This window comes from Nelumbo lutea, chromosome 4 (assembly GCF_056320005.1).
Source record: "Nelumbo lutea isolate HS-2025 chromosome 4, American lotus-T2T, whole genome shotgun sequence".
NCBI classification, from domain to species: domain Eukaryota; kingdom Viridiplantae; phylum Streptophyta; class Magnoliopsida; order Proteales; family Nelumbonaceae; genus Nelumbo; species Nelumbo lutea.
The window spans coordinates 24,686,568-24,713,254 of NC_142687.1; the positions used below are offsets into that span (position 1 = coordinate 24,686,568).

General features: G+C 38.3%; 1 protein-coding gene, 1 non-coding gene and 1 pseudogene across 3 annotated transcripts; 2 read left to right on the plus strand and 1 right to left on the minus strand.

Annotated features, from left to right (window-relative positions):
• Positions 1-1,879: 1,879 nt before the first annotated feature.
• On the plus strand, positions 1,880-3,098 carry LOC148854689 (protein MIZU-KUSSEI 1 pseudogene; annotated as a pseudogene).
• A 12,094-nt stretch (positions 3,099-15,192) lies between these two features.
• On the minus strand, positions 15,193-20,229 carry LOC148854690 (ATP binding microtubule motor family protein). Of its 2 annotated transcripts, none has more exons than XM_088981858.1 (7): positions 19,098-20,229; positions 18,276-18,549; positions 18,060-18,110; positions 17,832-17,924; positions 16,527-16,892; positions 15,737-16,444; positions 15,193-15,565 (listed from the first exon to the last, which is right to left on the minus strand). In XM_088981858.1, the coding sequence occupies exons 1-7, from the start codon at positions 19,910-19,912 to the stop codon at positions 15,524-15,526; spliced, it is 2,349 nt and encodes a 782-aa protein (XP_088837984.1). In that variant the 5' UTR covers positions 19,913-20,229; the 3' UTR covers positions 15,193-15,523. The 2 variants fall into 2 exon arrangements, with proteins under 2 accessions (XP_088837984.1, XP_088837983.1); XM_088981857.1 differs by having other exon boundaries at positions 15,193-15,631; positions 19,098-20,203.
• A 5,302-nt stretch (positions 20,230-25,531) lies between these two features.
• TRNAL-CAG (transfer RNA leucine (anticodon CAG)) lies at positions 25,532-25,612 on the plus strand. The gene has a single exon. It is a non-coding gene; the product is annotated as a tRNA-Leu (tRNA).
• The last annotated feature ends 1,075 nt before the right edge of the window (positions 25,613-26,687 follow it).

The window sequence follows — 26,687 nt, forward strand, 5'->3', positions numbered from 1 at the left end:
TACTAATGAGACAAAAAGTACAAATTCAGTACTTTTAAGATAGAAAATCATAATATTTGATAAGAGTATGTTTTTGTAATGAATACCAAAGTAAAATTGTTTTTCCCAACACTTGTGCAATCAAAATGAGAGATGGAAGCAAACTCTTATACTCAAAGTTGGTCAATATAAAAAGGGTTTGACTATGATGCCGGAAAGATATGATATCGGAAAAATAGTAATCAATCAGGTGGATTTTCATCAAAATTTGCAGGACTTTGTAATTGGTGAAAACCTTTTTGTTATTATACCTTTTCAGCATCATAGATTTTCCCATATACAGAAATAGATTCTATTCTTGGAATCCCTATTTGTGTACACAACAATCCAATATGTTTGGCAAGAATACAAAGCTAAACTAATTTTATATTTTCATGAATTATGCATATTTGCATTTACAGTCTTTATCAAATGCAGTCTTTAAGTTGTATTTGATTTTTTTTCTTTTTTGTATCAATATAATTAGGGTTGTTGTAGGGGAATTGGACCCATTGAATTGGGTTCTGTCTAATCAAATTTTATTGTTTACAATTTGTTCTAGAACTTTATTGGTAATTTTATTGATTTGATTGTTTTTGTGGTCTGGATCACCTGCCGACAAAACATGTTCCAACCCTTTACTAACATGATCTTACACTGCACATCTCATAAATAGCGGATTCCACATTTATGGTGAGACCCAATCTCATGATGAGATATGCAGTGTTGGATCTAATTGGTAGAAGTTTGGAATGTATTTTGTTGGCAGAAGATCTCAATTCGTTTTTATGCACTATCTAATTGGTTGCACATAATTAATTAGCTTTAGCCTTTCATAATCACAACCTATTTGAGGTAAGAAATCACAATGGAATCTCTTCGAAATTGAAAACCTTGATGAGATTGAGGCTTGTTTAATGATGAAATTCTCATAGCATGCGCCTATATTTCTATACCACCATCCAGTCGTTTTTCTTTTTAAAAACAAAATCCACACAAATTGGTAGGGTTGCTCACGGTTTGAACTGTGGCATTTTTCATAAACTGAATCGGTCTTTTGGTTTTTGAAAATTGAAAACTAAAATCGAACTGAAGCCAATCAATTAATCAGTTCAATTCTTTGATCTTTTTGGAATTTATAATATATATTATCAATATACATATAATTATATAATATAAATATATGTAATATATTATATTATAAATGATATAGAATATATAAAAACATATATATCAATTGGTTCGGTTAATCGCAGATTTTTAGTATTGGTTAGCCAAAACCAAACTAGTACCTTCATTTTTTTTCTAAACATCTAATAGAAATTAAACCAATTAGTTTGGTTAACCACATATTTTGGTTCAATTTTATTGATTCAGTTCAGTTTTTAGGTTTTTGATGAATACCCTACACACATTGGTGAACATTGCCAAGACTGTGTTTGGTTTGATAAAAAAAATAAAAGAGAAATAAAAAATTGAGGATATATAAATTATTAAGGAGTTTTTATTGTTCAGTCCACCCCACAAATATGAGCCCACCGAATTTGTTAGTAAGTAATTTCCCTGGACTCTCTCTTTTTATCTCTCTTATTTTCTGTCAAATCAACAAAGTGATTCGTTAATCTCTCTTTCTCTCTCTCTATTTCGTGTTCCTCTTCATTCTTTTTTGTACAGTTAGGTGGGGGCTGGTCACCTTATTTTGACGGGATTCCCAGCAGCAAGTCTCTCTCATGAGTGAGCACCGGTACCAGTGTACCATATCGACCTGACGGAAAGTCTCAGAACCAAATAATATAATATAATATAATCAATAAATAAATAAGCTCACACATCCACAAAGCAAAAGAGAAAGTAAACAGAATCCTCTCTCTCTCTCTCTCTCTCTCTCTCTCTCTCTCTCTCTTTCATCTTTACCGAGTTGAGCTTCATCCTTTTCTTTCTTTGCTCACATGAAGACAATCATGGCCAAAACTCCTCACGAATCATCCTTCTCCTTCTCGAAGAGGCACTTTCCTTGGAGAAGAAAGGTCATTGAAGGTGACGACGAAGACGAAACGATGACATTCAACTCCTCCTTCAACTCCTGCTCCCATCTCTCCGACGAGAAAATAGAGATAATTAAGGGCTCCACGCCAACGCCGGCAGTATCGATACCGGTGCCAGGTCAAAGGAAGAAACAGCCCGTTGTGACCGTTGCAAGGCTCCGTTCTGTTCTTACAGTCTTCACTAAAAACCGTTCACACTTGTCTTCAAGACTCGGTACCCGAGTCATAGGCACTCTTTTTGGCCATCGGCGTGGGCCTGTGAAGTTTGCATTTCAGGAGGATCCCAAGTCGTATCCGGCCTTTCTGATCGAGCTTACCACTCTGACTAGCGGTTTGGTTCGAGAAATGGCATCTGGGTTGGTCCGAATTGCGTTAGAGTGCGAGAAGAAATTCGACAACAAAGGCGTGAGATTGCTTCAGGAGCCCAAGTGGACGGCTTACTGTAATGGGAAGAAGTGCGGTAGTGCAACCAAGCGTGAATGCAGGCCGGAGGAGTGGAAGGTATTGAAAGCCGTAGAACCAATTTCAATGGGAGCTGGTGTCTTGCCGGGGAACGGAACCGGGTCCGACGGTGAACTCATGTACATGAGGGCTAAATTTGAGCGAGTCGTGGGCTCCAGAGATTCTGAGGCTTTCTACATGATGAATCCTGATGGTACTGGAGGTCCTGAGCTTAGTATCTATCTGCTTAGAGTCTGAGTTAGCAATGGAGAGTCTCAATTTAACTACTTGATACTTAGTTTTGCATTGAGAGTTCAGCTGTAACAGTACCTTTTTTTTTCTTCCTTCCTTCTGGGTTTTATGCTGTAACAGTACTTGTGTCCAGAGCTTATATCGACAAAAGAAACGGATGATAGCTCTTGGTCTATAGAACCATGCAAATAGAGATTTGATGGTCTCTGCTGATTCTTAGTCTTTGGTACTGTAGGAACTAGGAAGTGCATTATATCATGATGGATCGGGTCTGGGGTATATCTATGTATAGGTTTTCTCTTTTATCTTTCAAATAGCAGATGCAGTCATCAATTACCATTATCTTTGCAGTTTCCATTTTAGACCCTTTTGTATGGAGTTATGAAGAAGTATGAACTAACATGACTACATGACATTCTTCTGCTTACCATAAAAAAGAAATGGCATTCTTCTGACTGTTTATGTTTTTGAATCCTAGAAATGAAAAATTATTCATAGGTCCCACTTTGAGATCACCTTATTCTTCTTAGGTGAAAAATGGGTAGGAGTTGGTGATGAGTTTGAATTCTGTGGATGGTTTAGAGGAATTTTTGAATTGTATGTTGATCAACACAGAAATTATATATATGCAAATTTGGCTTTTTTTTAATGCATGACCATTCACACAGTAGGTATAGTTTTCTTCTAGAGTTAGAATGAAGCAATTGGAATCAACAGAAACAAGATGATGATGAGGGATATAGGAGATGATCAATTCAGTTACACTGCAAATTGAAATTAATTGCTCAGACCATATTAATCCTCGTATATATTAGTGTCAAACCCATTACAAGAAACTCTTGTTTTTTAACAGAAAGTGAGAATTGACCCCAAATGTTCTCACTTCCCTAATTAAGTAGTGCAGTATCATGGCCAAAGATAATTCAAACCCCATGGAAGAACCTGTTTCAATGATTCCAATGCATCTTTTCCTTTTTCTTTTCTTGGTAATGGCTCTAATACATCTTTTAAGACTCATAAAATGCTTTGCAATACCCCTTCAAATTATGTGTGGATACAATGCTTTTTCTGGGGCAAAAGGGTGGTTTTGCCAATCCGAAGAGTTCTGGGGCTTCATGTTCCAACTAATGTCTATCTCCCTTTCACGCCTTTTATCATCTTCTGTTGTATGAATTTGAACATATAAAAAAAGAAAAAGAAGAAAAAGCACAGTATTGCAGAGGCTGCTGGTTACAGCTGGGACAAACAAATCCGTTGGGATTACCTTCACGACATCCAAAGCTACGATGGGCTCATTATTTTCAAAGATAAGATTCAAAGTTTTGTTGTAGACAAAGGTAGGGGCCTACTGCTTTATATATATAATTGCTATTAGTAGCTAATAAGTATTACCACCTCAATAAATAGATAGGAAAATTCCACTTTGCTATACTGAGTGGGTAATAAAGAAAAAGAGAGAAAAAAACATGAAGGTAAAGAAATAATTGGACAAGAATGTGTTTCAGATCTAAAGGTACAAGACAATGATTTTATTAGTCTAGAATCTCAAACACCTCAATCAGTTTAGTCTCAAGATAGAACTGTAGAAGGCAATGGATAGTGTCTTCTTTTGAAGGGTAATTGTGACATTTTTGGTAGATAATTGACATTTCGGTTAACCTAGGGACCAACTTGATACTTTTTGAAAATTTAGGTACCGTACTAACATATTTGAAAGTCTGTATACTAACTTAACACTACCCCAAAGTTCAAGGTGATAAAGTGGCATTTTGATGACTCAAATTAAGAAACCCTAATAAATTATACCATTTATCTGATCGAGACGAATAATCCTCAAATGGTTACATATATCAGGGCCGGATCAGAACCCATCTATCAGCATTACTAGCACTTGAAATGGGTCAAGCCCAGATAATGAAATCTGGGTTTTTTGGGTATAACTTTAATTTGGTAGGGCCAAAGCATCTTACACCATATAATAATGCTCCTCTGATATATGGCATCCATTTTTGTAGGGCAGACACTAGGGAATTGATAGGCCCACTAAATGCATGCGGGATGGATTGAGTGAAGGTGTCATTGTCCAAAATTGGCCGGATGCAGCAGGCCATGTCTCCATGAAGCACAGCCCAAGGCAGCCCATGAAGCAGAGAGAATAGAGGGGTAAGACGTCAGATTGGCGTGGGCTGAGAGGATCACATTCAGAGCTGATGTAGGATGTTGACCGATCAAGGGTTCCCACTGAGTGGGTGGGGCAGAAAGGCTACATATTTTAGTAGATTGTCTATGTTTTCTCTCTGCCCCAGAAGAATATGTTTTGGTAAAATCTTGTTACGTGAGGCAGTACTCTTGTTATCGTAAGCTTTTGTTTGGTATACGTGGGCTTTCTTTCTGTTTCAATCGCTTATTGGTTTGATACATCCCGAGAAAAGTACATGTTTGGTTTTGTCTGTTTTGTTTTTTAGTTATCAGCTAACTTTACCTAACATCAAACACCAACCCCAACAAAAATTTGTTATTGCAAGACACGGGGACATCAACTTAGAATATTATCATCTTTAGTCCCTATTCAAATTTTGGCCCCAATTCATGGGGCTTTGCCGCTTTGGAATAATTGAATAAACCATATCTTTGACCAAATTAACTGTTTGGTGCAATATTGTAAGACTTGGAACGGATTAAAAACCAGAATGATACTTGGGTCACGGTTTTATCGATTAACCAGAATTATCATTAAAAACGTCCGAAGTGACCTTATTGATTTGGGCAACCTACTATTACATAAAACGTTAGAGACCCCAAAGTTTGTCTCCCGGTGAAGTTTCTGATTCTCAAATCAATCAGACAAGGTGAACGCTGAGATTACTTATCCGGTAAATATGCTTATCTGGGCAATTGTTTTTTAGGTTAAATTTACTTAAATAAATGAAATTTCAGTATTCTTGTACATTATGGCCCCATGTAAATTACTTACCCGGTAAATACAATTATTCGGGTAAATTTTTCCTAGGAAATATTTATGCAGGTAGGTGCATTTATTCATGTTCTTTTATTTTTTAGGTAAATAAGGTAATGATCATTTTAATCATAAAAAGCCATTATTTAAAGAGGTATTTTTGTCTCATTCTAGTGTTGGCAATTTCCCCCTAGGTGGGAAAGTTATTTACCCAGGTAGAAGATGAGTATAAACTTCATGGTTTTTAAAAACGAACTGGTCATGGGTCCGGTTACCAGTTCGAACGGTCCGGCCACTCGACTTGAACGACTGGCCCGTTCTAGTAAAAAAAATAAAAAATTAAAAAACTGAAAAATGATCAAAACGGTTCGAATAGTTTGAATGGTTAATCGGCCGGTTCAATGGTTTGTTGACCAAAATCAACAATTTTGGGGGCAAAACCGGTCAGGTGACCAGTTCCCGATTTTCCAATCCGACCGTCTGGTCCGGTCCAATTTTGAAAACAGTGATAAACTTTCCCTAATCTCCACATAAATCTTCAAAATGAACATAGAAATTTTAACTAATAAGAACCAAAATCCCACTTACCAACTTTCCCCCTCTTGAAATCTAAAAAAAAAACACCCCCTATAAGGAGGGAGAGAAGCTTATCTTATCGGTGTATGTATAAATTGTTTACCCACCTTAAAATAGGGTATCAATTAGTGACTCTCCGATATCTTCAATTACCCTATGATCATATAGGGCAAACAAATATGGATATCATAGTCAACTTACTGATTGATCAACTTAAATATTGACAAATGAACAGAGCCTAAGATCGATAAACCCGTGTCCCTTGTCTCCCATCTTCAAAGTCGTATATATCCTCATAAATGTGGGACGATTATATGTCAAATAAAATCCCCACGTTAGATCCTTAGTTCGGGACGTTTAGTGGTCAATGTTGGTTGGTATGATTCTTGAACCCGCTCTATTTCTTCTATTCACTAAATGTTTCCACATCTATACTCACAATCCCACTCAATATCTCCTTATGTGTTTTATTTCGTAAGGAGATATTTTCAATGTAAGGCTGTAAGAGACTATTGGCATGGTGTGAGCACAGGTTTATTCTGACGGGGAAACCTGTCCCGTTTCCTTCAAGGAGGGTCGATATGACATGTGTGATGTATCACAGAATCATGTGCAAGCAAATAAACCGCAGGTATTTATGTGATTCAACGTTTGATTCTCAAATTTGACGTTTCACAATGAAAAGGAAATCGATTTTCAGTTTTCAATCATTCTATGGGTAAACACTACTATGGCCATTCTTCGCTGATGCAATGTGTAGGACCCATTCTGAGAAACTGAGAGACGAAGAATGTACTAAATATATAATTGTTTTGACCCTGGAGAATGGAGATCGCTGAAATTAGTACAACTGTGTGGGTCCTGATTCCTAGAAATCTCACCCGAAAACCAGTACACATTGGAAAAAACCGCCTAGAGAATAGATTAGGCTACCTAGACAGGAACATTTCTCATGCTGACTCCCATTGTTGCCTGGTTGTTGACTTGTTAGGAACAATTGACTGGACCACTATATTTTCTACTTGGTCATGATAGCATGTTTCGCATAGAGACTGAAATTTCTATGACACTGCTTATTTGCTCAGCTGGTGAGTCTCGGCTGGCCGATCACTACGACCTCCATCTGTTGAAAGTTCATTTGATCAGGGTTTGGAATCGATGCCATTTTGTGAAAGATGGTTGTTTTTTCTTTTAAAAAAGGGTGTTGCATTGATATATAGTTTTTATAAATATTTTTAAGGGAAAATTTTTAATTACCCTCTACTTTGGGCCTATTATTATTTTGGTCTTTAAACCTTTAAAATACGATAATGTATTCAAATTTTCAAAATATGCTAATTTATAAAATTTTTTAAAATATTAAAATTATCCTTTAATACACTGTTCATCGTCTTATTCCTTAAGAATTAAGATTGAACCAAAATAATGGTGAATAACCCCAAACCAGCTGGGGATCCAATAAATATGACGAAGAATCTGCAATTGCTTCTTTCTCAATGAAATAGAAGAAAAAACGGAAAAGAAAATTCCATTAGCCCATTAAACTTACGTCTGAATTTCTTGTGACGAGAACAGGATGGGCAGAACCATGATCCCTTTGCCGTAGAAACAAGGATTGGCCGGAGACAGACATGTGAAACCCCGGTCACATTTATCACAGAGAAGAAGCTCATCAGCTGAATCACCGGATCGGCATTCCTCACAATACGTATCGTTGTCATCTCATTCACCATCATCTGTATCCGTTAATTGAAGAGGACAAAATGCTTCTTGCATACATTTGGGCTGACAAATTGTATGAACCAACTTACGCAAGATATGGGTACGTAAGAGACTATTGACGAAACCAGTAAAATTCAAATTACTCTAGAGATGAAACATTTATGTAAATGATCAAGCAACAATATGCAAGTGCTAAAAAATTGTTGAATTACTGATTACATGCTAAGAGCTCGTCGATTTTTCCACTCTGTTGCTTTCCTGCAAGGATATTCATCTTAGTAGTACTGAAAAGTGAAAAAATAAAAAATAAAAAAATAGAGTCCTTTCAATACACCCACTTGTACATGACTCTCTATCTCCAAAATGCACGAGATTTCAGTGCAATCACCGCCCCACAGTGCAAGGCTTGCTCGTGGTAAAAGGTGTGAATCAAAAGAGAAAGTGCATTTGGATGGTTGGTTAAAAAAATTAGATAACACTTAAAGGGCATGTGTTTTTTCATATGTCACTTAGCGGTTAGTTAAGGATAAGTACTCGTTGGCACATTTTGAAAGTTTGGATGTTGAATTGTCGCATTTTAAAGTCTGGGGAGCAAAGTGGCACTAAGCCCAAAATACAGGGTATTAATCGGGAATTTTCCCTTTTTTTATTTGGGACCAATGACATATAGGTATTTTCAACGTCACAACAATAAAAGAAAAAGAAAAAGAAAAAGAGAAGACACCAAAAAATAACATTTTCTCAGATTATACCTTTCCTATTATATGTTTGGTTCTATGGGCATTTATGGATATGGTGTTTATCAAAATAAACCTTTATTTGTAAAAAACTACTTTAAACATTTATTGTTTTTGTTGTTTAGTTGACCATTTCAAGTAACACCCCATAAAATTACTTTCCACCTCAACTTAAAGTGTGCCACATAAGCATTTCGTTTAAATAAATGCCTAGGTGTTGAGGGAAACAAGAATTTGAAGTTCCCCCTAATGTTTCATGCAAATAAACCAAAACATTTCTGTTTTCACTGTTCATTTGATAAACATTAAAACTAAATAGTGGTTTCATGCACAATAAACATCAATACTGATATAGCACTGAAGCAGTAGCATTTTTCCAATAAAAACTCATAAAACCAAACATAGCCCTAATTTCCAAGACATAGTCCAAGATAACGTTTTTTAGAAAAGCATGCAACCAAACATCAAGCTTTTGGTCTAAAAAATGATTTCACGTGTGGCACTAAGGTTGTTAATGATGGGCTGGATCTACCCAATAAACCCAAACAGACCCAAACTCCGAAATGACAGCTAGCCTATAAATAACTTAGTGTTCTTCATTCGTTCTTATGACTATAGATCAGGACAGTTCTGGGTCTTTGATTTTAACGCGAAAATATTCGGTTCGGTATTGATTCTACCTGGACCCATCCCATTAACAGCCCTACGTAGTGCTGATGTAGTACCGCTTTAAAAAAATGGCATCGGTTCCAAACATTGGCCAAATTAATGGATTCAACGTAGAGAAACAAAGAGGAAGTTATTTGCCGCAAACTCTGGTTTGTCTTCTTTACCGCAGCCCAAGCATAAAAGAGTATGAAGACCATCCCTCCAAGATTCGGTGAGGGTAGGTGAGGCTAGCTAATTTCAATTGTTGGCCCCAAAATTAGTATGGAGTTCAAGCATCAGAGAATGAAGCCCATCCGTCCCAAGGTGTCAGTGAGGGTTAGGTCATAGGTGAGTTTAGCTCACTTCAATTATTGGCCCACAAAAAAAGAGTATAGAATCCAGTCACCGGGTTTGATGCTACTGGCTGCCAAGCAGAAAGAATTTTGACAAAAACTAGATTCTTCCTTGCAACCCAGGTCGCTGCACAAAGGGTTCAATAAAACCAACCCGGAGACTGAATCAGTCAGGTCGAATGGTCTGACCATTTGAATCGAATGGTCGGTCCATTCTGACAAAAAATAGAAAACAAAAAATGGTTAAAATTGTTGAACGGTCAAACAGTTTAATCGGCCAAAGCAACGGTTTATTGATCAAATCAACAGTTTTTTGTAAAAATCTAGTTTTGGAAAAAACAGTGACTGATTCCCGGTTTTTTGGTCTGACCATTCGGCTAGGTCCAGTTTTAAAAACCATGGTTCAACATGTTCTCTACTCTCTGTCCTCACTCTTGGCTCGCCAACGAGTCATAACCATATGGCTAATGGCTTAGGCTCTTAGGCTGCATTTGGCATTTCTTGTTTTAAGTTTTTAATTGAAAAAAAAAAAGTCTCTAAAATAAAAATGCGAATCGCAGCCTTAGTATTTTCTTTTTAAAAACCAAGATAACTTACAATGGACTGGAGAATCCGCTTAAGAATTTGGACGTATTGTCTTGAGTCTTCTGTAATACATTATAAATATCTGATCATAACAATATTACACAGCACTTCTATTAATTTTAGACTTTTAGTTTTTGATACATTCATTTGAAAGTATTTTTAAGAAACTGTCTTTTAATGATTAAAACATGTAAAAATATGCCTAGACTGAAATTAAAAAAAAAAGTTAAAAAACTAAAAAAGGTATAAGGTATAAATTATCAATACAAATACATCCCTTCCATATCAGGGTGTATTTGATATTTTAAACCTTGGGAACCTAAAATATGAATTTGAATCATCTAGGGCTGTCAATGAATTGGTCTGATTCGGGATATGGTGTATCAGTCCCGTTTCAGTTATTAATTAGGACAATAATACAGACCCAAAACCGGATCAAAACAATTGGGTAATAATGATTCAGAACTTGATTTTGATAATATAACTTTTGACTATGATATAGAAAAGTCAGAAATACAACTTATCAATAAATTAGAATCATAAATATAGTATGATATCAGGTGTTATTTATTAAAATTCATGAATGGATTTTGATTGGTCAAAACTCTAATAATGAACATTGCATAAAAGCCAGAAAATCTTTATATATTATTACCTATTAATCAGTTCAGTTCAGAACAAACCATATAAACAGAACCGATATAACTGGTTCAGTCGGTTTGATTATATTGGGCAGACTCGATCTGTTACAGCTTTAACTAGTTAACCATTTAGAGTTCTATTCGTTACATTGGCTCAATCATTAGAGGTGTTCACGGTTGAGTTAATCGAACCGTGGGTTTTTTTTTTTTTTTTTGAATTGAACCGACTTGATTGGTTTTTTTAAAATCAAATCGATGTAACCAGTCCACCGATTAACCGTGGTTTGGTTTTTCATTTATTTTTTGCACTCAAAATTAAGAAAAAAAAAGGGAAAAATTACCTGGCTTGAGATGTGGTGGAGCCATGGAGATGAGAGATGAGAAAGACAGCAACAGAGCCTGGGAGGTGGCGGTCCTGGCGGAGTTGAGGCGGCGACGGAGATGACAGGCGACAAAGAGAGAAAAACACAAGGAAGCATCCAAGCAAGATGAAAACTGACCACTAGGTGAGACTTGAGAGACCATAGGTTGGAAGATGCGCCAAAGGATAAACTGGAAATACAAAGAGAGCCAAGAGACAAGAATCACAAGAGAGACTGAAAGAGTGAGAAAGCCTACAATCTATTACATTTACTGGTTTAGGTTTCCAAGACGGGAAACTTAGGAAGAGGGAAAACTAACGCACATGTATTTATTATTCGATTTTAAAAAATAACAAATTTACATGAAGAGGTAAGGTACTAAGGTTTTACTTCTTTTGGGGGGACTTGTATGAAAATTGAAAATGCACCAGGCAGTAGTATAAAAGTTGAAAGTGCACCAGGCGCTCGGCGGACAGAGTGACAGACGCGCACCAATAAGGTTATTCGATTTTAAAAATAAATATAATATAATATATAATATATACATCGATGGATTTGATTAACTGCCGATTTTTGTACAAGGTTAACCGAAACCGAACCGACCGATTCGGTTTTCCGGTTTTTTTTGCTCACCCCTATCAATTAAATCAGAATACACGATAGAAAAAAAAAATAGCATAATTCAAATGGGGCCCACTATCAGGCCTTCCGGTTCCAATGATGGATTCCTACGCCCCAACATTTGACTAACGTGTGTAGATTTTCTCCCTTATATGATTATATCAAATGGATAGAAATATTGAATCTCTTTCTCTAAATTACTGCACTGAGATGACATCCACATTATTGGTGCTCTTGAATTGTCTCGTTTGTTTGCACTCTACGGGTTTTTTTCCACTACTACACAAATGCAAATGCATGAGATTGCAAACGAGAAAAATGTAAATTTTGGTTTATTTTATTTTATTTTTATTATAAATAAATAAAAGCAAATAAAAATTGAATAAAAGACAAAAAATGAATTGCCATCAAATAATTTTCCCTCCTGGTCAGTTTAGGAAGGGTATAAATACAAATATACTCGGTGCAAAATCTTGTATATATTATTTCTAAACATTATATTTAGACTATATATTTGTATTTGTATTCTTCCAAATTAAACCTTTCATATTTTACACCAGTACAATTGTACAAGGTTCAGTTTAAAAAGAGTACAAATATATAAAATGTAAAACCTTATGTTTTGTATTATTTTATATGCATTTATATTTATACTCTTACCAAATTAATCATAAAACAAAAATTCAATATCATACTTAGGGAGCCCTTCACAATAAACTTGAAAGTAAAAAGAGGATATAAACCATGCATTGTGACATTTACTAATTATTAATACATGCAGAGATAAAGGTTCTTATCTGCTGCAACATGGGACCGCCCAATAAAACACTGAGACCACACTTTATTTTAAATTCGAAACACCAGGGAGTATTGGGCGGTTGCAAGATTTTGCTGCAACCGTAGTCACAGTAGATGCACCAATTGATATTTTGGTGTGATGGGATACTCTGCAAGTAAAATCTCTGCATACACCATTTTTTTTTTTGGCTTCATGGGGCTACACAATACACAACAGAGGGTAGTCCATCCCCCTTCCCTTAACACCCCCCCTGATGGCAGCGGGATTTAATCCCAGGTCTCTATTCGGACGACCATGAAAGCATAAAAATCCAATTCTACATTTGGGATCTCTCATGAATTTAACATAAAATGTACAGGAGATATTTCTAATGCGTAACTGGATCTATCTAACGGAGTTTTTACTTACAAGAGATCTGTATGCATAATCCAATTCATCTTATATACAACAAAAAAGAATCTAATTCATCTTTTTATCAAATCCCAACTTCCAAGTTGGAGTAATATTTGCGTTCACTCCTTGGTATGCTTGTAGTTCAATTTCGCTTAACAAAGCCCATGCAGCGCATGTTTCTTGAGTCCTGACTAATAACTCCTTGAAGCAAAGTAGTTGCTAAGAGAAACAGGAATATGAAACTCATGAAGAGATAGAGACGAACATGCTTACTTCTTCAATCTAAATTCAACCCTCTGTTCAACCAGAAAAACCCCAATTTTTTTGAAAGAGCAACAAGCTTTTGTTGAAAGAGCTTTCGGCTGTGCAAGGTGAACCTCACTCGGATAACTTATAAGCAATGTTTTGATGAAAATCGGTAAGTAGCCCAAAAACAGGGATTGGAGTGGTTATAGACTTAGATAGACCTGTTGGTGCACCGGGTAGTTCAACAGATCTGGCCACAGGCTCAAGCATCAATTTAGGCCTGCGGGCTTGAGCTGTAAGTATCAGGCTTGGTTTTTTTTTTTGGCCAAATTCGGGCTTTTTTAAATAAGCCTAACATGAGTCTGAGCCCGACCCAATAACATGATATATTATAAATATATATTAGCATTTAATAATATATTAATGTATTGATAAAATTTGTTTAACCTCTTATTTAGATCGAGTTTCTGGTTTTATATAGGCCAGGGCCAGGCTCTATATCAAGATCTAGGTCCAATGGTCAGACCGGCCTCAGACTCTAATATGAGGAGACAAAACCCGGCCCAGCCTGGATATAAATCTCTCTCTCTCTAAGCTCCCTCTCACTTTCTCTTCATTTCTGCTCTTCTATAATAATTTTTTTCTCTAATTTGCTTCCAATTCCTGATCCTTCTCATTTCTCTTTCTTCATCCCCAAACCATCTCCTCCAACAGATCCTCTCTCCTATCACTAATCTCTCTCTAGTAATTAAAAAATTGGATCTTCCATTAGATTCTTCTTTTTTTTATTTTTCCTCAAACTTCCCCTATCATACATATGCTTGCCTAATGCAGACCTTCCATTAGATATCCATTGCATGGGCTAAAAGAATGTTGTTACATTACTACTCATAAATCTAAAAGTATCCCACCATTGTAAATTTTGAGTTTGTTAGGACCAAAATGCCCTAACAGCACTTAGGTCTAGATGGTAATCTAGTACTACAAAATCTATAATCCATACAAACTACAAATTGAGTGGTCAATTTTGATTATAAAATATATATATATATATATATATATATATATATATATATATATATATATAGATTAAAGACCTTTTTTTCATGGACTTTTTTGTTTGCGGTGCAAATCTGGAGCGAATACAAATTTTGCACCCGATTCAGTTTTGTATCAGCTTGTTTGTAACAATGATTTGCACTCTTGCCTGATACTAATTTTATACTATTTAAATTATTTGCCTCATTTACAATGCAAAATTGTCATCATTTTTCTCTTACCTCAATTATCTCTCACATAAATGGGAATCAAATCATCTTTCTTCCGATTCACTCCACAATACATAACCCTCTTCCTCCAACTTCCATTCTCTTTATATAAGACGGAGATCACATCATTTGACTTCGTATGTCACTTGTCACAAACATAAAACAAAATTAAATCTGAAGCAAAAGTAAACCAGAGTTTACACTCGGTTTATTGAACAAAGCCCCTCATTCAAGAGCAATTTCCACGGCGACATGCTTGAATCATCCCTCTCAAAAAAGGGGGTTGAACAAGTCAGACTGATTTCTGTACCGAGCTCTAGCTTAAGTTGTTATAATCAAACCATCTATACAATACAGCATGGTGACCAACTAGAAATTTATTTGCACTCTTAAGTCGTTATAACATACTACTGCTTCAGAGTTGCAATAGAAAAGAGTGCAAAAACAACAACAACCAAAAAAAAAAAAACCTGCACTCTTTTCTATTGCAACTCTGAAGCAGTATGTTATCATGAAAACCAACCAGTAATGAGAATTAATGTTGCTAATAAATTACTGGGCTTTTTGTCAAAGAATTATACATGGTATGCACTCTGGACTTGATGAAAAATAAACAACACAATTTAGAAAAGAATGACATAGTAAACAATACAACCTTCTGTAACTTGGTTGGTTATCGTTTATGACATACAGGAGAAGCGAACGACCAACGAAAGTAATCTTTCTTCCTTTCATTTCAAACCACCAGCTCGAGCAGAGAGGATGGGATGAGGAAGAAACCGCAAATGAACAACATTGATTTCTCATCCTTCATCTCTTTCGTATTTTTTTATTCTTTCTTCCTCCCGTGTCCATCCTCTTTATCGCTTCGGAGGGCCGGCCCCTTGACGAGCAAATCCTGGCTGAAGGATACAATTGACGACATGCGGTCCGAACATTAACACAAACCAGAAACATGGATATGCAAGCTGCATCAGTAGCAGAAGATAAAACTCAAATGAATAGAAAGAAAGAGAGGGGAGGGTGGAGTCCGAGGATCATATTTAGTTGCCTACAGGGAAAAATCACTGTACCTGAAGAAGCATAGAAGGTGCTGCTGCTACACTTTCAGATGCAACATGGCTTCTGGTTTTTCTGCCATTTAATGTTACAACAGATGGGCTGTTAGCCGTGGTTATATCCCAGAAGGTCCGCTTCTTAGCCGTCGGTGCCGGTGATAGAAAGCGAGAACTTGGGCTCTTCAACTCACCCTCAGTCGACTCTTTGGGTTGCATGTTTGCCCTTGTCACCACCCTCTTCACCCCTCCTCCCCCTCCGGCTCTTGCTGTCCCTCTTTCTGGTGGTTTCATGCTCTTCCGTGAAAGCTCACGGATGAAATCGTCCTTCTGCTTCAGCTGCAAAGCATGCTCTTTCTTCATTCTTCCCATGTCAGCCTCTAATCCCTTGATGGTCCGTCGAAGCTCTTGGACCGTCTCATCAGCCCCCCTCTTCTTGGATTGCGGTGTAAAGCAATTACCCACTAAGATGGACGACTTAGCCCGCCTTTTCTCATTCCCTTGGGCCGAAGAGGGTGGTGGGGGAGACAACAGAGAGGTGACGGATGAGGGGTTTGGTGAGGAATTTGCAGCCAATGACTGAGCCTGGAGGGTTAGTAGCTTCTGTTGCTGACGTGCCAATTGTACTCGCAGCTCACGGTTTTCTTTTTGCAATTCGAGTAATAGTTTAGCCTGATCTGTCTCAGATTCTGGTACTTCTATCAACTCCTCATTTGCCTCAGATGCCTGCAGTATCATAAAATGTTTCTGGTTTGATTGTATTCACAACTATGAGAAAGAGCAAGCAAGTGATGGAGAGTGGAAGAACCTTGGTGCGGATCTCCTTGGCACGGTCGGCCCAATGGAGGGTGTTCTGGGTCTCACCAAAGGAGAGATTGCTTGGGCTGATATTGGCAATCATGACAGTGTTGCATGCTCCCCCTAGTGAGTCCTTGAGGAGTTGGGTGAGCTTTGAGTTGCGGTAAGGTATGTGTTTCTTTCCCTCAACAAGGGCATTGATGCAGCTGCTCAGAGCAAGGAGGGAGCGGTTGATATTGGCACCCTCGAGTGACCTTAGTGTCCTCTGATCAGTTGCAAGGGCTCTCTCCGACCCTGCAAGGTCAATCAGTGAGAGCTTCCCTACTCGATTTACAACATTCATGGAAGCGTCCTTCACCCGATATTCAGCAACCACCTAAGAGATTATAAAGAGAACATTAGAGGGATGAGGGTCAGTTACTAGTTACTACTAAAAATTGGTTCATCTTGATCTCTGTCACTTGGATTTGGATGGATGATAAAATGTTGCCAAACCATGGTGAGCAACGTGTTATGTCAATTTAAATTCTCTACCAAATTTTCATTTAACATGTCTTAGTGGAAAATCTGCCATGTTATACAGTGGGGTTCTGATTAAAATATGTGAATAAGATCATACCCCATAAGAGTTCTTGGTATTCAATCCTTCACCACACTTGGTTCTGAAAAGCTAGCAATGCCACATAATGACAGATTTCACTTTGATTTTATATGAAAGATTAGCACAATGTAGACCCTTTTTAGATTGAACCATGCTTCTATTTAAGAAAAAATAACTACACTATAAGAAAGGAAAAAAAGTTCAGAAAGAAGAATTATATCATAGATGCAAGATTCTCTAGTACTTGGATATTGATCCTATGAACAATCTATGTAGCACCTATACAAATCCAGATACCTGCTTTCGGTGAACAATCTTAGTATTGGTTTCTTGACAGAGCTCAATGTTTTTAACCTAGATTTAAAGGCATTGGGATTACCAGGTATGATGAATCAGTGCCACGAACACAGCAGCCTTTCTCCATTTGATCCTATACTAACAGGCTATTGAATTAAATTACCGTTCCCTTGGGCAGTGAAGGAAATGACAATTTTATATCCACAGACACGGCATTAGAATTCTCTCTAGTTTTCACTTTCTTTTCGTGCTGATAAAATGGATTTGGAGAAATTTTATCAAACAAATTATTTTGTGCAAGTAATTTTCTATTCAGTTTCAATAATGGGTTAATACGACTCCCAAGAATAAGACGCTAGAATTTGCCAATTAGCATCCTGAAACAGAAATTTATCAATGCCGTGACTGTCAGCCTACCTGCAGAATAGCATGAGAACGTGAGGAGGTCTCGTTTGCTCGAGTTGGTTCAGTCGTTCTGTTTTGGTTTCCTCGTTGAAGCAGTGCCATTACCTGACAAAAACCATACAAGAAAAAATATTTATCTCCTCTCTCTCTCTCTCTCTCTCTCTCTCTCTCTCTCTCTCTCTCTCTCTGACTCCAGAATTCAACCACAGAATAAATTAAAGGAGTGAAGATATTAATTACTTCATCTGTTGAATAAGCCCGGTACTGAGTGAGCCCTGCAGCCACAATTCCCTGAATTTGTAGGAACATATATATTTTATTCTCAGTATGCGGTTCATGAATTGAAATGATAAAGAAGAAATGGAGGAGATTTTTATTTATTAATTTGAGCATCCTCTTTTTTTTATCACTAAGAAAGATACTCAAAACCGTCATGAATGTAGTAAGAGGGTAGACCTGTTTATCTTCTCTGAGAACCAGAGGCCTTCCTGGGGAGAGCAGATCCCTGACAGTTTCATTATAAACCTCAAGGTAGGAGAGGTGAACCACGTGGTTGCCATCACAGCTCCTCTGCCGAATCTTAGCAAAGAGGTCCTTAATTGCTAGCACCATCACACCTGGGTTTTCTACAGTTCCCAACATTGTGTATGTCTTTCCAGCTCCCGTCGCACCATAGCAGAACACTGATCCATTCCTCCCTTGCAAGACTGCTTCAACGAGTTCGGCCGTTCTGTAAACGCAAATGGGATATTTATTTCTGTTAATTCTTCACAAATTCTATTCAAATTAAAAGAATGAGGAATGGCACCTAACTCTTTAGAGGGATAATGAATGAACAGAAGAACATGAAATTCTTAGTACCAGTCACTCAAAGTTAACACTAATCACAATTTAAACAGTCAAGTCTTTCTAGAGAAAGAAAGAGATTGAACTGAAAAACATGATTTACACAGAAAGCTTAAGCCTTTTCATTACCACAGATATGCATGAAATTCTGTAGTACCATTCACTCTCAGTAAACATCAACCACAACTTAAACAATGACTTAATCTTTCTAGAGAAAAGAAAGAGATTGAACTGAAAAACATGATTAACACAGAAAGCTTCAGCCTTTTCATTATCCACAGATAAACTTGATTCCTTGATCTAAAAATATATCTGTGGATTGGGTTATTTCCAAAGAAGAAAAAATGTAGTAAATAGTTGAACTTTCATCATTTTTGAAACAACAAAAATGAAACTTGAAAGAAGCACTGAGTTGAGACCCCAAGAACTCACGTGGTGGAGTAAACTTCCTGTTGGGTTGTAGTGTCCGGGAACGAAGCATCAAAGGTGAAATGGCGTCCACGTAGTCTTTTCAGCCGGAGATAGTCGTTCTCATGTGCAAACTCTGTGAGATAAACATCCCGCCGGTTGACTATACGAACGCTGCTCCGCGACCCAGCTTCTTTCTCTTTCTTGGACATGGGTCTGAGCCTCACGAAAACAAGAATCCGGCTACCCACCCCAGCATTATCTGAAACAGTATCATATTCTTGAGCAACTTTAGTCGCTCCTATGCCTCTAGGTTCAGACTGTGGAACAAAACTTCCCAAGGAGAGCTTCCTCGCCACGGTGGTCGGCATCGTCCCTTTCCTCGGGCAAGTAAACCCCACAATCCGATGGGCACCCATAACATTCTCCTTCGAATCATCGGGAACAGCGGTGGGGATACACGGCGGTGGTGGCAACACGAATGTCCTTGTGACAGTGGAATTTGGTAACGTGTTTTGACTCTTTTCTCTCATCACGGGACTCCGTTTTGGTTCTTTATCGTCTCTTTTACCAGAGCCCAGTAGATCGACACTCGGATGGGTGGAGAACCGCCGTTCCTCGGTTCTTGTAGACTGGTTTCTCAGAGCGGCCGAAGCCTTTTTCTGCTGCTCGTATAACAATGTAAGAGCTTTCATCTTCTCTTTCAACCCGTGATGCAGATTGCGTAATGGAGGAGGACCCGGCTGGGAGTCTTCTTGATCGGTCCCGGGTCGTGATGGCTGGTCGATAGTTGGCTCATCTTGGTTGCTGAGGATCTGCGAGCGGGTCGAAACAGGCATCCTAAAAGAACCGAAGAATAGCCAGAGAAGGCCAAGAGGAACCTTCCTATTCAAACATGCCCTTCAATTTCCTCTCAGACGCAGTTGCCCTGGATGATCAAATTATAGGAGAAATTCAAAGATCTCGCCGGAAAATTGTACTTCTTGCCGGGAATTAGCGGGAAAAGGCCTGAAAGCGTTGTATTATCATTCGGGATAGCTGTAGTAGCTAAACTGGAGGGCAGAACAAAGAAGGGGGAATGAAAAGAAGAGGGAAGGTTGCAAATCTGGGGAATGATTTCCGGGGAATCTGAGCCGTCGGTTGTATTCTAAATGGACGGCAAGTAGCGAAGCGGGGGAGAGAGATTTTGAAATCTCCGAAAGCTGTTTATAACGGTCAAAATGTGTCAGGGGCAAACGGTCGGTTCCATTTGAAATTTTTTGGATTTGTGCACGAGGGGTCTTTTCTCTTTCTTAAATGATGGGCGAGGGCCGAGTAATTTATCAAAAGGGAATCTTCATGCTAGATCAACGGCTTGATTAAATGGATGGGTCCCACCAAACAGAAGGGCTTAATCGAGATTTTATTTTCTTTTTTTTGCCATGAATTTTCCTGTTCATCATGGCTTTTACAAATAATTAATATTTCTCCTCGATATATGAATATCTTATTTATTTCTACTTCAAACTCAAAAGTCAAGGAACTCGGAATGATGTGGTGGAGACATGGAAATTATACTGTGCTACACGGGTTACCTGCTCCCATGGTAAACTCACAAGTCACAAGTGGTCCCAATTCCCAAACAACCATCACTTGAGAGCTCATCCCTGACCACCTAACCTGATCCACTTGTCTTATTTTCGTTTCATTGAGCAGGAATTAACTTAAATCTAGGCCGTACAAAGGGTGGACCTATCAGGCTATCACCAATATTCGTGGACGGATGATTGATAAATGATCCGCAGTCGTTGGTAGAGAGAGAGATGAGATAAACTGAAAAAATTCTTGGGAACATCGACAATTCGGCATCGTTCTCCTTTTTAATTGACTTTTGTTGGTAACTGTTTGAATGTTAATGGATCGCATTTCCTTGGATTTCGAGAAACGATCTACTCCCAACGAACGCATCCAATACTGTCTTAACAACTAGGGCTATCAATCGTTCGGGTTGGACCCGACGGACTGAGTGGACCAAATCGATTGAGTTGGTTTTGGTTCCACGCCGATTCCTCATATGTTGTCTCGATTCTTATTGGGTTGAAAACGATTTCACTCAGTCCCAAACCAATTCAGATCCAACCCAAGTTCCTGGATTTCAAGAAATTATCTACTCCCAACAAATGCGTCCAACACTGCCCTAACAACTAGGGCTGTCAATGGGTCGGGTTGGACCCTGGACCCAACCCATTGGCATCCCTACTAACAAGCCCAATGTGCCACAAGCCCGAATCACTTGCCAACGAAATATGTTTCAACACCGTTCCAACATGATCTGATACTGTACATCTCATACATGCTAGGTTCCAATCTCATGGTAAGATGTGTGGTGTCAGATCATGTTGGGAGGGTGTTGCAACATATTTTGTTGCCAAGTGATCCCAATTCATATGCGATTGTGCTATGTGCGGATGGATCAGCTGCCAATAAAATATATTCCAACACACTCTCAACATATTTGATACCCACATCTCACCATGAGATCAGGGCCCATCATGTATGAGATATATGATGTCTAATCATGTTGGGAGCATATTGTATTGGCAAGTGATCACAAGTCTTGTGCGCATTGGCCTATTGGGAATTTGGGATACTGTTGGGAGCGTTTTATGATTTGATAGTGTAGTCGTTCAAGAGAAATAATTACTAAACTAGAAAGCTGGCCCATCAGAGGTGAAACCGTGGAAGGCCTTGGGCCCTTGGCTATGGGTAATGCATGTCTTTTGAAGCATGGTTTTAAAACCTCATTGAGAAGGCAACATTGCAGGTCTGTTCGAGAGTCTAGTCTAGAGGGCAAAGTGGATTTTTTTTTTGTAGAGTAAAGGTGAACTACACAAGCCTAGGGGTAGCTATTCCCCAAAAATGGCACCAACAAATGAACTCTAGAGGCCTAGGAAGTATAGGGAGACAATTGCTAATAGGAGAATCTGAGTCGAGAGCATGTTTTGCCAACCAATCAGCTGTCTTGTTAGCTTCACAAAAAGCATGAGAGAAAATCACACCACAATCCAGCAACTCCACCACTTTGAAGCATTCATCAATGATTGTCCAAAGTCTCTAAGGCAGGTCAAGCATCTTCTTAAGGCATGAAATGACGATGAGTGAATCACCTTCAATGTAAATGGATTGATCTTTGAAGTTAAAAGCCATATTGAGTGTTTCCCAAACAGCCTAGCCTATGTCTCAACAAGATTTATCGATACCTCCCCAATAGGACAAGCTTTCAAATCCAAGACCTTCCCAAGGGAGTTTCTGGCAATACACGCAACAGCACAACACCCCTCACTATTACGAGAAGCATCAAAATTGATTTTGATAACCCCTGGTTTTGGGTTCCTCCAATAAACCGAGTTCCAAACTTTTTTATCGATCTTGTCCCTAGCTACGTTGTTACAAATCTCCAATTGGTTGTAGAAAGATTGAGCTTTATCAATGATCTTGACCGAATTGATGTTTTTGTTATTAAAAATTTTCTCATTTCTATTTTTCCAAAAAAAACCATGGAATAATGCATGCTATTTCTCTACTTAATTGAGTCACATGGCTGCATGGTCATCTTAGACCACCAACTATTAATAGACTTCATTGTCCATTTGGTTCACAATGTCCTAGCCACTAGTCTTCAAACCTGTTTTGCAGTCATATAATTTTTGAAAATGTGATCAATATTTTCGTCACTCCACAAGCCTGAAGTGGAGTATTGTAAGGCAACATCGCAGCTGATTGAATAGCTAATTTTGCTCATTCCAATGTTGTAAGCCCGACTTAGGAAATTGACTAACTATATCTTGCTGTTTCAATATTATCTTTTAACCTCTACTATTATTGCCATCATTAAATCATAATAAAAATAAATAAAACATCGACTTTGCCTTCCATTCTTTCTCAAATTTTCATAATAAAACCCAAGTACTAAAAAAATTCACCCCATCGCCGTCGCCATCTTTGTTCTTTACATGGCACGATTCCAATGGTCGGATCTGATACCCAAAAATCTATTAATTTATTGACACTAGAAAACCCAGACCAGTTTATAGAGCAGCAGAGCGATAGAAACAATGGGAGACGAAGACTTGGTTTCAGAAAGAGTAGCAGGGGGTGGATCTGTTCTGGACTCTGCTCTGATGACACACAGGTGCTTGGTGGAGACGGAGACGATGATTGGTCAAGCGACTCAACTTGGCGATTGGCTTTTGGTGGTGATAGGTTCTTCCCGCTTATCTGGTGTTGATGGAGACATGACACGAGGAGCGTGGAGTCGTCAAAATCGTAGTGAAGGCTTCCCGACTGCAATGACGACTGGTCATCGGTTAAGTATTTGGATTCATCCATTTAACGTATAAATTAATCGTGTAAAACAAAAATGGAGAACAGAGAAATTGCTCTCTCCACATACAAACAGTGACGAAGGCGGAAGGAGGGGAAAGAGAAAAAGGAAATGGGTGGTCTTTGAGTCAATACCAACAATAGGTTGATTCTATCTTAATTGGATCAATGGGAGCAGAACTTCTCACACCCGATAGAATTCTCGCTCGTCCTCTTCGCCGCCTCTCTCTATCAACTTCATCGGGGGCGAACTCGGGATACTATCAAAGGACAAACCTTTCGACTTGTCTTCCCTACTCTTTTTGAAAACCGAAGAAGTGAACATTGAAGAGATACGCTGCTTCCCCAGAGCTGCTGCAGCAGAGAGGGTTGAAGGCTTATTGGGGGCTAGAACCTTCTTCTCCGTCTTTTTCTTCTTGCGTCTTTTATAGCCACCGTCCTGGTCGCATAGAATCCGGCAAGCAAGGCGATGAAATGGCGGCAGCTGATGGCGAAGGTAGCTGAGAGTGGAAAGCTTTTGAGCGGTGGCGGAGGTGGCGAAGGCGACTACTAATATGCTGAGATCGATTTGGCGGGAAATTTCGGATGTTGTGCTGGTCGGATAGGCGGGAGAGGTGACGACCCCGGGGGAGAAAAGAAAGAAGTAGAGGATTGGGATTGACTTGACGGGGAGAGGACGAAGCGACATCGCCCCTGGAGAGACTGATTGTAGATTGCAGGGAGGCAGCTAAGGTTTCGACCTGGCGGATGAATTGGAAGTAAGAGATACAACGGGTGGTGGAGGCATCGATGAGGACGGTTGTGTTATCCAGGGATGAGCTGGGGCCGACAGAAGGTTTCCATCCTCTGTTCACAATCTCAAATCGAAAACTGTAGGCAAAGGGCGACTCACTCGCACATCCACCATGCATTGGGAACATTTTCCAGGGATGTTCCCAATGCATGTGAGGCGCCCAAGTGTGAGGAACAGATCCCGTTCTGTAGGCAACAACCTCTCAGCCGTCTGTGTGAGGCAAGTAGGCAACAGCCGTTGCTATCCCAGGAATTATTTTCACCAGACCTTACCTCTAGCTTTGCCGATTGAGCTATTGGGTTACAAGATCCGGGAATAAAAGCAATTGAAAACAAGGAGTTATATCTTTAACTGCCTGCAGTCTTCGAGGATGTTAGTAGATTTCAAATGAGGAATGAGGAGTGATTGTGCATTGCTTAACATACTTTTAATAATTGTCTCGGAATCGCCTTCAAATTTCAAAGCAGATGTTTTCATACTCCATTGCCAAACCGATCAGAATTCCTTCTTCATTGCCATAGTGCCTCCGCATCGATAAGAATGGAGAGGGGGGAAGACATTGACTTGCTTAGCAGGTGGGCTAGCTCCTTCCTGCTTCCTTGAAGACAAGGAAAAAAGGAAGTGAAGAAAAGAGGGATGGAGGATAGTATTGGGTTTTTAAAATATTTATTCATCAATTGATGTTATGTGTGTACGGAAGGTTAACTGATGTTAGCCACTGAAGTAGATTTAGTCAATTATTATAAATAGTATCCCTAAAAAAACCTCATTGATTAGAGTAGTCAAACCATTCAATTTAAGAACCAGTCACTTGTTCCTATTTGGCCAGGATTTTCTCAAAAATCCATTAAACCGCTGATCTGAATGGATAATCAGTTAAGCCATCCAATCAGACATGTGGTTAGATGAAACTGGCATTCATCCTCATCATCACCATCTAAACCTTTGTCGCTATCATCATCTAAGCCTTGTTCCAACTAAATGAGTTCAGCTATATGAATCCCGTTTTATCATTTTCTTTTGTTGTGTCATATCCATCATTAACTTATAGGTGCTTAAATCCCTTCTTGTTACTTAACACCCAAAGAAGTTTCTTTTTTTTTGTTCGTCCCTAGTTCTTCTAGTCCTTCAACTTGTAATATATCACTTTTACTAATAGGTATTGTAAGTGGTATTCTATACATATTACTAAATCATCTCAATTTTTTTCTCATTTTATTCATTTATCCTAGGTCTTTTACATGATCTGATTTCTAACCTAATTCTTAATTTTATTAATTATCCATCTAAACTTAATAACAAAGTCAAGATGGCCGAGTTGGTCTAAGGCGCCAGTTTCAGGTACTGGTCCGAAAGGGCATGGGTTCGAATCCCATTCTTGACATTTATAATTTTTTTCTGCAGGATCAAACTTGGGCTTGGGCTGAACAAATTCTGTAATTACAAAAGCCCGCCCGTGAATAGGTCCAATAACCATTTTTGAATTATGAGAGCAATATACCAATTTAGATGTGGATTATACTAAAATTACAATACATCAAACATTTGACGTCTTTTTCATCATGTTTGATTACGCCTTAACGCTCAAAAAGAAGTAAAAAATTAAAAAGAGAATATTGAAATTTGAATGATTATAACCTAAACTCAAGAGGTTGTCTACCCATAAACAATCCACTAAGTATATGGATGAGTTTGGATTTTGAATGATTGTATGTGGGTAGATGATCACAAAGTCAATTATAATTATAGATCCGGCCAGTTCCAACCAAATTCATGACAGGTAACTTCTTAGGGCTACATCCGATTTGAGCTAGGGTCATTAGGGATTAAGGTCCATTGAAAATTTAACAAATTTCCAATGTAATCTGACCTAAATTGCACCTTTAGACATACAGGTCCATTGAAAATTTAGCAATTTTTCCGTCCAATTTGAATTAAATTGCACTTCAAAACTTCTCTGACCCAAATTTCGATTTAATCATCCGCTAAGCGTAACCCATTGTTTATGTTTATATTTATATACTACTAGAGTTACAAGTGGAGAATGGTTAATGTGGGTTGTATGTGCGGTTTAACTAGGAAACACGACACGTCTTAGGGTCTATTTGGTTTGTAGTTGAAATTAGAATTAAAACTTCTCATAGTCAGAATCAGAATAGTTTATTCCCATAACTTATTTGGTTCACACAAGAATCAGATTTGAAATTAGAATCAGTTGAAATGGGATCTTATTCCCATTGGAGGGGGAAGGAATGGCCATTCCCTCGAATGGGAAAATGACATTTCATCAAAAATAAAAATGGGATTCTGATTCTATTCAATCAAATTATTAGAATTGAAATGGACTTTCCATTTTGGTTCCAAACCTCTATTCCTGCAAACCAAATGGACCCTTAGTCTTAAAAAGTGAAGGCCACTGAAACTATAGAAACATAATTATCACATGGTTCTGGGCATCT

Coding starts and splice junctions, on each gene's coding strand:
- LOC148854690 (XM_088981857.1), bottom strand. CDS start 19,912: ATGCCTGTTTCGACCCGCTCGCAGATCCTCAGCAACCAAGATGAGCCA. Junction 17,925..18,059: donor GGGCTTATTCAACAGATGAA/GTAATTAATATC, acceptor GGTTTTTGTCAG/GTAATGGCACTGCTTCAACG. Junction 16,893..17,831: donor GTTCTCATGCTATTCTGCAG/GTAGGCTGACAG, acceptor ATAATCTCTTAG/GTGGTTGCTGAATATCGGGT.